The sequence below is a fragment of the Crotalus tigris genome, unplaced genomic scaffold (assembly GCF_016545835.1).
Source record: "Crotalus tigris isolate CLP2741 ecotype Arizona unplaced genomic scaffold, ASM1654583v1 scf7180000023746.1698619, whole genome shotgun sequence".
Taxonomy (NCBI): domain Eukaryota; kingdom Metazoa; phylum Chordata; class Lepidosauria; order Squamata; family Viperidae; genus Crotalus; species Crotalus tigris.
This window is the reverse complement of record NW_024100155.1, coordinates 367,974-383,136: the sequence shown is the minus strand read 5'-3', so window position 1 is coordinate 383,136 and position 15,163 is coordinate 367,974. Positions and strand designations below refer to the sequence as shown.

The 15,163-nt window shown below is 43.1% G+C and overlaps 1 protein-coding gene across 9 annotated transcripts in view; it reads left to right on the top strand.

Moving 5' to 3' along the window:
* The window catches only part of DENND1A (DENN domain containing 1A), a 184,795-nt gene that overhangs the window by 23,724 nt on the left and 145,908 nt on the right, over positions 1-15,163 (top strand). The window contains exons 1-2 of one of the 9 annotated variants that reach the window (XM_039321494.1): positions 11,777-12,707; positions 13,792-13,835. In XM_039321494.1, coding sequence (XP_039177428.1) covers positions 12,605-12,707; positions 13,792-13,835 — 147 coding nt within the window. In that variant the 5' untranslated portion in view covers positions 11,777-12,604. Of the gene's footprint in view, positions 1-11,776; positions 12,708-13,791; positions 13,836-15,163 lie in introns of those variants that run through there. The other 8 variants (XM_039321495.1, XM_039321496.1, XM_039321497.1 and 5 more) reach the window with 8 other exon arrangements.

The following is a 15,163-nucleotide window of genomic DNA, read 5'->3' as shown; positions in this document are numbered from 1 at the left end:
TGAAAATATTAAAAGTTCCTGGCTGTCCAGCTTAATGCAGTGAAGAATTAAGGAGTGCAGGCTCTGTACATTCACCCAATCTAAAATGTTGACTTTGCTTAGTTTACGTTGCAACAAAGAGAGAGAGAGGGAGAGAAGAAGAGAGAGAGGGAGAGGGAGAGGGAGAGAGAAGAAGAGAGAGAGGAAGAGAGAGAGAGGGAGGGAGAGAGGAAAAGAGTGAGGAGGAGAGTGAGGAGGAGAGAGGGAGAGAGAAGAAAAGAGGGAGAGAGGGAGAGACAGGAAGAGAGAGAGACAGAGAGAGAGAGAGAAGAGAGGGGAAGAGAGAGACAGGGAGAGAGGAAGAGAGGGAGCAGGAGAGAGAGAGAGGAAGAGAGGGAGGGAGAGAGAGGAGAAAGAGGGAGAGAAGAAGAGAGGAAGAGAGGGGAAGAGAGAGACAGGGAGAGAGGAAGAGAGAGGGAGTGGGAGAGAGAAGAGAGGGAGAGAGGAAGAGAGAGGGAAAGAGGAAGAGAGAGAGAGAGACAGGGAGAGAGAAAGAGGGAAAGGGAGGAAGAGAGAGGGAGAGAGAGGGAGAGGGAGAGAGGAAGAGAGAGAGGGAGCGGGAGAGAGAAGAAGAGAGGAAGAGAGAGGGAGAGAGGAAGAGAGAGAGAGACAGGGAGAGAGAAAGAGGGAAAGGGAGGAAGAGAGAGGGAGAGAGAGGGAGAGGGAGAGAGGAAGAGAGAGAGGGAGCGGGAGAGAGAAGAAGAGAGGAAGAGAGAGGGAGAGAGGAAGAGAGAGAGAGACAGGGAGAGAGAAAGAGGGAAAGGGAGAAAGAGAGAGGGAGAGAGAGGGAGAGGGAGAGAGGAAGAGAGAGAGGGAGCGGGAGAGAGAAGAAGAGAGGAAGAGAGAGGGAGAGAGGAAGAGAGAGGGAAAGAGGAAAAGAGAGAGAGAGGGAGAAAAAGGGAAAGAGGGAGGGAGAGAGGAAGAGAGAGGGGGAGAAGGAAGGAGGGAGAGAGAGAAAGACGGAGAGGGAGGGAGAGAAAGATTCATTTATCGAAGTGATCTTTTAAAAGGTATTCTGGGACCAAGGATTAAATATAAAGGGAACTGTTGCAATCTTGACCAGTCATAACTTCCTGGCATTAATTCTGTATCTTTTTCTATTTTGGTTTCTAGGACTTTGTGTTGTCTTTTCTTTTTTCTTTTTTGTCTGTATCACTTACAATTCATCTTTGCTACTTTTGTCTGCTTAACTATCGGGTTGCGGATTTGACGGGTTTATTTTTGTCCTGCGGTGAACGTGCCGTCGAAATTCCTGTCGAGGCCAGTGTTGTTTTGTGTTTGTTTTGAAAAAAACGGGCTTTCTTTTTTTAAAAACTGCAGCTTTTTCCCACGTTCTGCCCGCTGTTTGGTCCAAAACAGGCGAGCTTCTGTTTGCCCTTTAACAGAAAATTTCTTTCATTTGGGCTGCTGAAAAACCTTACGGCAGCCACCCAGCACTTCCATTCAGGAATCTATCCCAGTGTTTGTGGTAGAGTTCACAATTGAAAAAGTGCACGCCAGAGGCCTGTATTGTGAAAACTCAGTGTACGCAGGGATGGCGTCGGTGTTGCGTAAATGCTTACAGGATTTTTTTAAAAAAAAAAAAAAAATAGAGAGAGAGAAAAGGAACGGATGTGAAAATGGATGCCAGGAAGATGGAAAAAACAATTGAAACTGACTGGGATGGATTTGTTATAAAAAGTTAGTTTATCTCGAGGTCTTTTCCCCTTCCATTTGCGCAGAGGGTTCTTCAAGTCTTCAAGCAGAGAATATTTTGCTAAGCCATCCGCGAATCTCATGGTTTGGTCTGAATGCGCCCACTGCCCGAACTGGGTTGGTCCTATGGGGTGTCTTTCCTCCCTAACCACCATATTGGCTTCAAAATAATATTTATGGGGTCCCTGGTGCTCTCTGACTTTTTTTTTGGGGGGGGGGGGTTCTTTGCAGAGGTTACATTACCAACCTGGGTAACATCATCTCTGCTAGAAGGGAGCAGGATTTAATAATAATAATAATAAAGTTGGAAGGGACCTTGGAGGTCATTTAGTCCAACCCCCTGCTCTCTCTCTCTCTCCCCTGTCTGTCATTGATGTTACTAGTTGGGTCTTGAAATGTCTGCAGGACAACCAAGTTCAGAGAACACCAATGATCCCATTTTCCTCCTCCTCCTCCTTCTCCTCCTCTCTACAAACCTCACCCCCTTTTAGAACTGATGATGTTACCTAGTTGGGCCATGAAACATCTGCAAGAAAACCACCCAGCTCAGAGAGCACCAAGGACTCCACAATTCTCCTCCTCCTCCTCCTCCACCCGCAAGTCCTATTGCCTTCTAGCACTGATGATGTTACCTAGTTGGGTCATGAAACGTTTGCAAGAAAACAGCTCAGAGAGCACCAAGGACCCCACTGTCCTCCTCCTCTCCCCCTCCCTCCTCCTTCTCCTTCACTCCACACACCCCCACTCCCTCCTAGCACTGATGATGTTACCTAGTTGGGTCATGAAACGTCTGCAAGAAAACAACTCAGCTCAGAGAGCACCAAGGACCCCACAGTCGTCCTCCTCCTTCTTCTTCTCCTCCTCCTCCTCTCTGCAAACCTCACCTCTTCTAGCACTGATGATGTTACCTAGTTGGGTCCTGAAACGTCTGCAAGAAAACCAGCCAACTCAGAGAGCGCCCAGGACCCCACAATTCAGCCCTGGGCTACCAATATTCCCTTCTATCACAAGAATATTTGGATGAAACAGAGCAGGATCAACCGAGAGAGAGATGACCGTTTCCTTCTGCGGAGGAAAACAAGATGAAAGCAAAACAGCCTAAGCGTTAACGAGCTTTCTCCCGGGCTGCTAATTGGAGGAAGCGAGAGATTGTCTTCGGCTGAGGATGGGGAGAGGTTTGGCAGTTTCGCCCCTTCCTCTGTGCCAGCTTCCCTTCCTACCGTGGGTCAAGGCCTTGTGGCTTTCTCTTGGCACAGCTAGACGGGACTTTGATTCGCTCACCGTTCTTTCAAATAGGCCAGTTGTGTTGAAAGAGCCAGTGTGGGGGTTGACTCTGCAGCAGTTGCCCTAATAAAACACCTGGGGAGGGTGTTTAATCTGGAGTGATAACATCTGGGTAGCTTCAGATCTACCGTATATGCTTCCTTCTTAATAATAGTAGTAGTAAAGTTGGAAGGGACCTTGGAGGTCATCTAGTCCAGCCTCCTGCTCAGGCAGGAAACCCTACACCATTTCAGACAAATGGCTGCCCAGTCTCTTCTTAAAAACTTCCAGTGTTGGAGCATTTACTGCTTCTGGAGGCAGGCTGTTCCACGGATTAATTGTCCTCACTGTCAGGAAGTTTTTCCTTAGTTCTAGGTTGCTTCTCTCCTTGATTAGTTTCCACCCGTTGCTTCTTGTCCTGCCTTCAGGTGCTTTGGAAAATAGCTTGACTCCGTCTTCTTTATGGCAGCCCATGAGGTATTGGAATACTGCTATCATGTCCCCCCTTGTCCTTCTCTTCGTTAAACTAGACATAGCCAATTCTAGCAACCGTTCCTAATATGTTTTAGCCTCCAGTCCCCTAATCATCTTTGTTGCTCTTCTCTGTACTCTTTCTAGAGTCTCAACATCTTTTTTACATCATGGTGACCAAAACTGGATGCAGTATTCCAAGTGTGGCCTTACCAAGGCATTGTAGAGTGGTATTAATACTTCACGTGATCTTGATTCTTGTTACTGTTTTCCCTACAACTTTCAAGGGTGAAGAAGATTAAATCTAGTCTCCTGTTCTAAAGATGAGAATAACATTGGGTCTGTTAGAATGGACTTGGAGGAGGGCTGGGCAAGATGCCTCCTGTTCTGGAGAAGAACTGAATCAAAAACCGTGCAGCTAACAACTCCCCGTGAACCTGGTTTGTGGGTTAATTAACGCAGAGGTCCACAACCCCTGGTTTGTGGACTGGTACCGGGCTGTGGCATGCCAGCAACCGGTCCGCACAAACAAGCAAAGCCCCATCCGCGGGATGGAGGCAGTACACAAAACCACGCGCCCTCCGGTCCGTGGGAAAAACCTCACTCCACGGAACCGGTCCCTGGTGCCCAAAATGATGGGGACCTCTGCTTTAGGCAACCCCAAGCATGCTCTATCACCAAACCAATGAGGTCTTCTCCCTCTCTTTACCCTCCCCCATCTCTTTCCCTCCACCCCAAATGCAGCATGTGTCACCCGTGCAACCCTTCTCACAATTCTGGGGCACGCTAGGAAGGGAATTTGCAGAGCTACCACCCAACCCAACCCAACCCAACTCACCAGAGCTGTAGCTCAAGACCTTGCTCCATCATTTCAAAGGAAAAGCTAAGTGAGAAGGATGGTTGGGGAGATCTGTTTTTCTTTGTTTTTGAGGAAAAAGAACAAGAAGTCTCTGACTGTAAGTACCCCAATGGTGCTTTTTCAGGAGGCAACTGGACTTTGCTGTTTTCCTTTGAAGACGTTTCGCTTCTCATCCGAGAAGCTTCTTCAGCTCGGACTGGACGGTGGGGAAGGGAAGGATTTATACTCCTTGCAGACAGCTGGTCATTTGTACTCTTTCTGAGAATCGTTCAGGCTACTTGGAGCTTATCAATCCTATCAACCCTAACCCTAACCCTTGCAGACCGGAATATAAATAGATAGGAATATCTATTTTGTGTGGTCCCTGCATCCTGCAGATGGGGCTTTGCTTGTTTGTACGGACTGGTTGCTGGCATGCTGTGGCCCGGCACTGGTCCACGGCCCAGGGATTGGGGACCCCTGCTTTAATTAACCCACAAACCAGGTTCACGGGGAGTTGTTAGCTGTGCGGTTTTTGATCCAGTTCTTCTTCTCCAGAACAGAAGGCATCTTGCCCAGCCCTCCTCCATTCTCACAGACCCAATGTCATTCTCATTTTTAGAACAGGAGACTAGATTTAATCTTCTTCACCCTTGAAAGTTGCGGGAAAAACAGTAACAAGAAGGAGGCATAGACCAGTGGTACTCAACCTTTTTAATGCCACGACCCCCAACCGGTTGTAAGTCGAGGACTACTCAACTGGTGCAGCACCGTTTGCAGAATGGGACTTTGGGCGGGCTCAGCAGGGCAGAGACAGCCTGGACAATTCCTATTGGCTTTTGAAAGCCAATAGAATTAGACTCTATTCAAGAGAGTCTATTCTATTGGCTTTCAAAGCCAATAGAATAAAAGGGAGTAGCACAGCTAAGGAAAAGGGGAAAAAAATGGCGGACTGCGTTGTTTGGCGACCCCCGTGAAATGGTCGTTCGACCCCAAATGGGGTCCCGACCCACAGGTTGAGAACCGCTGGCCTAAAGCGTTGCCGGCTGTGGAATTCTGGGAGTTGAAGTCCTCATGCCTTAAAACTGTCAAGTTTGGGAAACACTGGCCTAAAGGATCAGGTGGGTAAAGAGATGAAAACAGGCATATGAGTTTTAATCCAGCACCCATTTGAAGGGCAAGCTTTTCGTTCTCAATTTATTGCTACTCTCGATCTTGCCTTGGGCAGAGTTGGCCTCTCGGCTTCCAAGGCAACTTTCCAAAGTGGGTGGAGAAAAAAAGGCTCCCGTTCCTATGACTTAGTCTATAAATATCGCCCAGTTTTTGGTTTTGAGTGGCGGATGAAGTGAAAGGCAGCCGAAAGGCTTTCTTCGCCGGCCGTCTTTTAGTATTCAAGCGACATTGAAACGCGGAAAGAAAAGAGCATCTCTAATGCACAGCAGATTCCCACCCTGTCAGCTGGAAAATTAAATCAGGTTCCAGCATGGGATTAAATCCGGGCGCGGGGAGAAAGGCCAGGGCGTCTTAAAAAGCATGAAATTGCAGAACAAGATTTTTTTTTTTTTTTTAAAGTCCCGCTTTCAGGTCTTTGTTAAGAAACCTCCCTCCCATTCGAGGTCTTAATGAAGTTCTCCATTAACAAACATATTAATTTGGCGTTGAGTTTAAAACTCAGTGGGATAGGCAAATCCGTAATGAACTAGCTCGACGCAAATGCCTTTTGTCAAAAGCGGTATCTGGTCCCTTTTGAGATGGAATAAGTAGGGCTTTCCCCCCCCCCCAAGTTGGACAATTTTGTTGAGTGATGTACAGCCCCTTCTAAAAAAAATATATGGATAAAATTTCTAAACTCAGCACTCGACACTTTTCAAGTGAGGGTATAATTTAGAAAGCCGGACATTTCTGCTAGGCGACCCATATGGAGAAGTCATGAACAGCCATCAGGGATGTGTTTAGTTGGTGAGAACAATTTGCAAAGTTCGTATCCGAAGGATACTTCTTATACCAGCGTTTTTTTTTAATTGTCCAGAATTATTCTTCGTTATCTCCTGTTTTATGTCTTGCAAGATCTTGGCTTGGAAATAATCCAGGGAAACGTTTTGGACCACTTTTTGTATTGCTGTGGACGTGCCTTGTGGTGTTGCCCACTTAGGAGAGGCGTAAACATGCAAGCTTCAAAACCCTGGGTTGGGGGAACAAAGTTTTGCTTTATTAACTAGAATTTGAATTACATACTAGAAAAATAAAAGGACAGGGATAAACCACAACGTGCGAGAAAGGTGGCATTTTGGCTTGGCCAAATAAACCTATCTTCTATTCTATTCTATTCTATTCTATTCTATTCTATTCTATTCTATTCTATTCTATTCTATTCTATTCTATTCTATTCTATTCTATTCTATTCTATATATTCTGTTCTATTCTCTAAATTCTATTCTCTCTATTCTATTCTATTCTATTCTATTCTATTCTATTCTATTCTATTCTATTCTATTCTATTCTATTCTATTCTATTCTATTCTATATATTCTGTTCTATTCTCTAAATTCTATTCTCTAAATTCTATTCTATTCTATTCTATTCTATTCTATTCTATTCTATTCTATTCTATATATTCTGTTCTATTCTCTAAATTCTATTCTATATATTCTATTCTCTATATTCTATTCTCTAAATTCTATTCTATTCTATTCTATTCTATTCTATTCTATTCTATTCTATTCCATTCCATTCCATTCCATTCCATTCCATTCCATTCTATTCTATTCTATTCTATTCTATTCTATTCTATATATTCTGTTCTATTCTCTAAATTCTATTCTATATATTCTATTCTCTATATTCTATTCTCTAAATTCTATTCTATTCTATTCTATTCTATTCTATTCTATTCTATTCTATTCTATTCTATTCTATTCTATTTCTATTTCTATTTCTATTTCTATTTCTATTTATATTTCCATTCCATTCATTTGAAAACAGATTTGTATCCAACTAATCTCTTGAAAGAAATTGTACTATTAGCTTGGGCAAAAACGGACAGCACAACTATCAGAGAATCCAAAAACTACTCTTTTAACAATGACTTTCTGTTAATTGCCAACAGCCAAACAAAGTCATGACTAAGTCTTTAAGAAGAGACTGGACAGCCATTTGTCCGAAATGGTATAGGGTTTCCTGCCTGAGCAGGGGGTTGGACTAGATGACCTCCAAGATCCCTTCCAACATTATTATTATTATGGATCATTGCACAGTCAGCCAGATGTTCAGACTGGATTTGGCATTTTATCTACCTATCTAGTCATTATTATTATTAATAATAATAATTTTGCTTCAATCCTAGTAGAGTATTAGCATGGAAACATTTTGGGGGCAGGGGTATAATACAGGGAGAATTTGCTTCCCCTTCCCCTCAGGGAGTGTTATTTTGGGTTTTCTTCTCAAATCTCAGGATGAAAATTTATCCGGATGAAGACTCTAATTTCTGTTTTACAGCATAAGAAAGCAAAGCCTTTAATGGGAGCATAAATTGTGTTTAAAAGGAAGATGGCCTTCTTAACCAATTTATGCCTCTTTTTTTATTGGTGCACCCACTCTGCTTTGCAACAATCTCTTTTTTGTTTTTTTCCTTCAGGGGTTCTTAAATGTCATAATTTCCAAGGCCGTTTGCTTTGCTTTTGCAGTTACTCAGGTGCTCATCTCAGCTTGCCTAGCAAACAGCTTTATTTCTGCCATTGTTATGCATTTGGAAATATGTCACTTCTGGGGGGGAGAAAGGAAAAAAAACAATTAGCCAAGTGATGCTATTGCCTATTCAGTTAGACATCCTCTTGATATTTCTTCAGAAAGCTGGTCAAAAAGTGGAAATGAAGTTTAGATTTGTAGATATTTCATCTAGAATTGAATGGAATGGAACAGAATGGAATGGAACAGTGTAGAATATAGAATAAAATTTGAATAGAAAATGGAATGGAATGGAATGGAATAGAATAGAAAATATGGCATGGCATGGCATGGCATGGCATAGAATAGACTAGAATAGAATGGAATATAGAATAAAATTTGAATAGAAAATAGAATGGAGTGGAATGGAATAGAATAGAATATAGAGAACAGAATAGAATGGGATAGAATAGAATAATAACTATAACTTTGTAACTATCACTATAATAATAATAATAATTTTACTGTCACTTTAAATTTACACTAATTGGCTTACATTAAAATGAAGTTTCATTGCCTTCAGCTCTCAAAGAATCACCACCTCCGATATACACTACATAAATAGGACAAAAATAAATAAACAAATGCAGAACTATGTACATAACCCACATATATCATGTGGGCCAACGTGGTGGGCCACATTTGGAAGGCTTGAAAAGAACCGAAAACCTTAAACAGGTGGGGGGGGGAAAGGTGAGGCCAGTTTTATCACTTACCTGGGCCAGTTTTAGTGTTTTATCTTACAGCACAGTTGTGGCACTGGCCACTTGATGTTTCCTTGCTAGCTGGATTCTCTCTCCTGTGCAGGATTTCCAGTGTGTGTGAATTTGCCAGAAAATGTCACCTAGATTTTTTTGGGTGTGTGTGTGTGTATGTGAGTCCTCCCATTGTGTGCAGCCATTGGAGGGGGAGAAAATGCCAGGGAATTAGCAACAAGACTCAGTTTCTCGGAAGAGGAAGACTTTCATTTTTTTTTTTTTAAGGTACGGGGGGAGGGGAAACAAAATTCTTGCCAGAGTTATCTTTTTTTTAATTTATTTTTTAGGAGCAGTATAGCAGGCGGGATGCAAAGAATGCACAGAGTGCGCAGCCATCTGTTGTTCTCTGCTCAGAAATTCACGAATTTCCCGAATATATGGGAAAGCGGCGTAGCCCCCCCCCCAAAAAAAGATATTGCATTCGGTCTGGTGTATCTCTTTTGGAAAAGTTTGCTCAGGGAGAAAGCAACAAGGGCAAGGATTGTGCAACAGAGGGTCACCTGCATGCTCTCGTAGGGTAGCAATTTGCAACAAGTTTGTTTGCCAATAAAGAAGAGTGTTTGTAGCCCAGGGTTGACATGAAGGGTCCTTGGTGCTCTCTGAGCGTGCTTGTTTTCTTGCAGACGTTTCATGACCCAACTAGGGAACATCATCAGTGCTGGAAGGGAATAGGGTTTGCAAAGAGGAGGAGGAGGAGGAGGAGGAGGAGGAGGAGGAGGAGGAGGAGGAGGAGGACTGTCAACTGAACATTCAAATTGGCTGGCGCTGATGGTTGACATGGTTGCTGCCAGCATCCTACCTGGTGTCAACCAGGTACCTCCTTAAAATGTAAGGTGTACCGAGTAGCGCAGGTTTTTTTGTAGCATTGCTGGAGTTATTGCAGGAAGCTGCAGTTTTTTGAAATATTTTGCAAAATATTATTATTATTATTATTATTATTGATCATTGTCTTATCTATATCATCCATCTAATATTATCTATTTCTATCTGTCAGCTATCTATTATATTTATCATCTATATCTATCTATCATCTATATCTATCATCTATATCTATATTATTATCTATCTATCATATATCCAGGGCTTTTTTTCCTCATAAAATGCCCAGAACTGAGTTCTGGCATCTTTTTTGGATGGAACCTTGTAGGGTAGGCAAGGCGGGTTGTATGATGTGTGTGAGCTCCCTTTTTTTTTTTTTTTACAAAAAAAGCACTGCATCTATCTATCATCTATATCATCTAGCTCTATCATTTATCTATCTATCTATCTATCTATCTATCTATCTATCTATCTATCTATCTATCTATCATCTCTCTCTATCTATGTATATCTATCTATCTATCATCTATATCTGTATCTATATCTATCTATCTATCTATCTATCATCTCTCTCTATCTATCTCTATCTATCTATATCTATATGTATATCTATATCTATATCTATCTATCATCTATCTATCTATCATCTCTCTCTCTCTCTCTCTCTCTCTCTCTCTATCTATCTATCTATCTATCTATCTATCTATCTATCTATATCTATCTATCTATCACCTAATATCTATATCTATCTGTCTATCTATCTATCTATCTATCTATCTATCTATCTATCTATCTATCTATCTATCTATCCAAATTTATATAGCTGCCTATTTGCTCACGGCGACTCTAGGCAGCTTACAGAAAAGAAAAATACAATGTTGAAGAAATAAAAATAATAAAATAATAATAAAATAATAACTCCCCCAAACCCCTCCCCCCCAGCTGCCACACACAGTCCAGAGTCCCTCTGCTGTTTTTTGCTGTTATGAAAAGCCACTCTTTCTTTGCTGGTTGTTAGTTAGAACCCGTGCTGTGTCTTCCTGGTCTCTATGGGTTACGTCGGGGGTCTTCAAACTTGGCCCTTTGATGACTTGTGGACTTCAACTCCCAGAATTCCTCAGCCAGGCACAAGTTTGAAGACCCCTGGGTTACGTTGTACGGTGAACTTTCTCCCTCAGCTTCCACAGTGGTGTCACCAAAACAAACAACCCATCAGAGCAGCATCCATTATTTCTGAAGAAGAAGCTGGAAGCAAACGTTTTTTGTAGCATGTCATCAGAATCGGAGCCCCGGGTTATTTTGGCTTCTAAGATCTGCTAGAATCTGCGAAAAGCCATTTCTGAGTTATTCAAGGTTTTTCATTGGTGGGAACTCAAGTACCCATGGGTTTATCGCTCCCAGGAAGAGAATTGGGGATTAATCCTTTCTGCTTTCGCATGGAAGTAAGTCTGCATGGATTCAAAAGGGCTTACTTTTGAGAAGATAGAATAGAATAATAGAGCTGGGAGGGACCTTGGAGGTCATCTGGTCCACCCCCCCTGCTCAGGTAGGAAACCCTATACCATTTCAGACAAGTGGATGTCCAGTTTCTTCTTAAAAGCTTCCAGTGTTGGAGCATTCCCAACTTCTGGAGGCAGGTTGTTCCACTGATTCATTGTTCTCACTGTCAGGAAATTTCTCCTTGAGAAGGTGAAACATACAGGATGGGTCCGTTGGTGGCTTTGAACATTTGGTCTTGTGTAGATCAAAAATTGGCAAATCAAATCAGCTAATCCATCCATCCAAACATCATCCTTCTATCCATCCTTCCATCCACCTCCCCATCCATCTGTCCTTCCTTCCTTCCTTCCTTCCTTCCTTCCTTCCTTCCTTCCTTCCTTCCTTCCTTCCTTCCTTCCTTCCAAACATCCATCCATCCATCTGTCCATCCATCCAAGAATCCATTAATCCACCACTCATCCACCCTTTCATCCATCCATCAAGCATCCATCCATCCATCAATCCATCCAAGAATCTATTAATCCACCATTCATCCATCCATCCATCCAAGAATCCATTAATCCACTACTCATCCATCCATCCATCCATCCATCCATCCATCCTTCCACTCACCCTCCATCCATCCATCCATCCATCCCATCCCATCCTTTCAAATTTCTCTTTTTTTTTTGCTGTTCTTTTCTCTTCCTCAAGGATCTGCAATATTCTCGCTCTCCCCTGACCCTTTTAAGCGATCTCCCTCCTGGCCAAATGAACGGCTAATAGCCTGCTGTCCTCATGGAAAATTTGATTGCAGATTCCGTGGCTTTGCTTTTTCTTAAACACACATCGTACACTTTGAGTTCACTGTTGACATCCGGAGTGGGAATTCTCCCTCTGGTTAAAAAAAACTGGGACTTGCCCCTGAACCAATTTAATCAGCCTATGAGAGAATGAGGGCGGGACTTCCTTTTTAATACAGAATATATTATATACGCATCATAAAATGATTCATTGCCGCGTCTGCTTTGCTTCAGGGAGAGAACAATAATTGAGCAGTGAAGATTATTTACAAGATTCTCGCGTAACGATCAAAACTTGCAGCAACAATTTTTAAATTCAGTTTTTTTATTTTTTTTTATTTTGCAAAAGTGAAAGCATCTGTTTAACAAATGCCTCTTGTCCAGGAAAGCTAGCGGGCGCAGGATGTTCACAATCGTGCGCCCAAATGTTGCTCTGACAGCCAGTTCCTTCTACAAATGACAATTTCCCTTCCAAATGCAAGAGATCCAGTTTTTGTTTTTTTTTTAACCTATTATTACTGTAATTAAAAAATTACACTCGTAATACGGAACCTGGCAATCTTAAGGATTTGCTTCAGGAAAGCAGATGGTCGTGACAGGGTTGTTTGGAGATGATTTGTCATAAGAATTATTTCTGTCTGCGTTTGGGGGTTGTTTCTTCTTTTTTCTTTTTTTGCTGCTTCTGTTCTGTTTAATACAATTAAACCGGCTCAAAAATGCTGCTTGTGGCGTTAGGCACGTTGTTTATCCTGAGAAAGAGGGATGAAAGAACGAAGGGCGAAAACAGGCTTAAAACTTGCATTTCCTGTTGCTCACGAGGTTCAAAGTAACTTTAGTTCGTTCTTTATTGATAGATTTTTGCGCACTCTGTCTTTTCTTTCATTCTCTCTCTCTCTCTCTCTCTCTGTGTGTGTGTGTGTGTGTTTGTGTCTGTTTTTCTCATTCTTTTCTCTCGTTCTCTATTCTCATTCTCTGTTTTATCTTTCTCTCATTTTCTCTTCCTCTCCTCTCGTTCTTTCTCTTTTACTCTCTTTCTCTTAGTGTCTGTTTTTTCTTATTCCCTCTCTCTTTTCTTTTATACTGCTTATCTCTTTCTTTTCTCTCGTTTTTTTCTCTCCTCATTCTCTCTTCCCTCTTTCTGTCACTCTCTTGTTCTCTCTTCCTCTCTCTTTTCTCTCGCTCTCTTCCTGTCTCTTTCCTCTTCCTCTTTCTTTTCTCTCATTCTCTCTTTGTTTCTCTTATTCTCTCTCTTTCTCTCTCTCTCTTCTCTCATTCTCTTTCTCTCTCTTTTCTCTCATTCTCTTTCCCTTTCTCTCTCATTCTCTCTCTCTCTCTCTCTCTTCTCTCATTCTCTTTCCCTTTCTCTCTCTCTCTCTTTTCTCTCATTCTCTCCACGCTTTCTCTCTTCCCTCCCTCTTCTCTCTCTTTCTATGTCTTCCCCATCCGGCCTTTTTTTATAAAGCAGCCTTTTAACGTAGCCCAGTTTCTTTTACAGAGCTGTAAATCCCCCCCTCCCTGTGCATGCCATTGTTCAGTCAATCCACCCCCCCTTCTGATTATAAAGTCCGCTCCTGTCATTCACCCAAAGAAACCACTGGTTTTTTTTTTTTTCTGAACAAATTGAAGCACAATTGAAGCCCTGTTCGCTTAGGAAACACAAAGCTGGTCTCGGCTTTTTTGCATTCATTCATCCCCTCTTTAAGCGTGGCGGCCCTGCCCTTAACCCCCGTCTTGGTCTTGGAGAAGGGAGAGTAAAAGGGAAGCTTGCAAAGTCCCGTCTTCCTGCTCTCCACCTCTTCCTCCTTCCAGGGCTGCTATCAGCCTCTGATCAAATATTAATGTGCGATTCTCTGCTTGCCGTCCAATTCAAAGCCAATTAATATTATCTGTCAATTATTTACAGATCCTGAGGTGCGGAGGCGATTCCCAGAGGACTACAGTGACCAGGTTGGGCATGCGTAATTAATTTTTTACACGACAAAATTCATCTTGTGTGTGTGTGTGTGAGGGGGGGTGTTTGACCTCTTAGAGTTGTTCTCCCCCCTCTCCTCCTCCTACTTGCCCCCCCACCCCAAAAAAAAATCTGAGCAAAAGAAAGTGATTTTTTTTTTACAAGACACTCAGTCCACCCCCGCGTATGGATAGGAAGCGCGGAGAAGAAAGTTGAAGAGTCTTAAAGGAGACTTTCGTGATGTAAGGTAATTTACCAGGTGGGCAGACTTTCACCTCGGTGTGTGTTTGGCGTCACTGGTGGTGCTGAGTCTTGTGGAGGCGGGGTGGGGGGGCTGGCTCCCTCCTTTTTTTCCACCGCCCCCTCCCCAAAAGTAGAAAGGAGGAGGGGAGAAGGGGGCGCTTGAGCGTGCAAAATGCCGTGGGAATTGTACAATTAGTGCCTGCAGGAAGAGGTGGAAAAGCAACTGCGCCTCGCTCAGCATGTCCGCGGGATGCTTGCAATACCTCAAAGCTATTTCCCTCGGTGGCTCCCTCATTATGGAGCGGTTCAGGAGGGGGGGAGGAAAGGGGGGTGTATTTTCACACTGTTTGTGGGCTGAGCCCCATTCGCTCGCTCGCTTGCTCCATTTCTCTAGGGAGGCAAGCATTACCTGGGGGGGGGGGAATGAGGTTTCTTTGCTTGGCCATGGCAACTAGCAAACACTTGATCTCTCGGGCAAATTCGCGTAATTGTTAGCTGTTTGGAAAAAGCTCTCTCCTCGCCACGGATACCAAACGGGAAAGACGTCGCCGTTGCCAAGTCTTCATTAGGCTTTTCTCCACGATGTTGGTCCTGGTCCCTTTAGGGGCTTTTTCTCTTTGGCAGAAGGGATCTCCTTTCCTTTTGGCAATTTTCCCGGCGGCACGACTCTCGGGGCACATTCTGGGCAAGGCCTGGTACCCCCTCTACTATACTATTCATATTATTATTTAAAAAAAAAAAAAGAAAGCAGTTTTGTTTTGGCGAGGCTTAGGATAGCCCCTTCCAGCTGCTTCTGGTGGGGGAGTTGGGGCCGAGCTACCAACACACACACCAGGTCCAATAATTGTTAATAAATAGGTCCCCGAGTGCACTCCACGGGTGTTGGGACAGCGTGTGCCAGAAAGAGCCGGGAGCCTCTCCTGTGAAGCGCAGCTGGATTAAAGGTCCCGCCGAGCTGGGGCTGTCGGTAGTAGTAGTAGTAGTAGTAGTAGTAGTAGTAGTAATAATAATAATAATAATAATAATAATAATAATAATAATGATGTTGGAAGGGACCTTGGAGGTCATCTAGTCCAGTGGT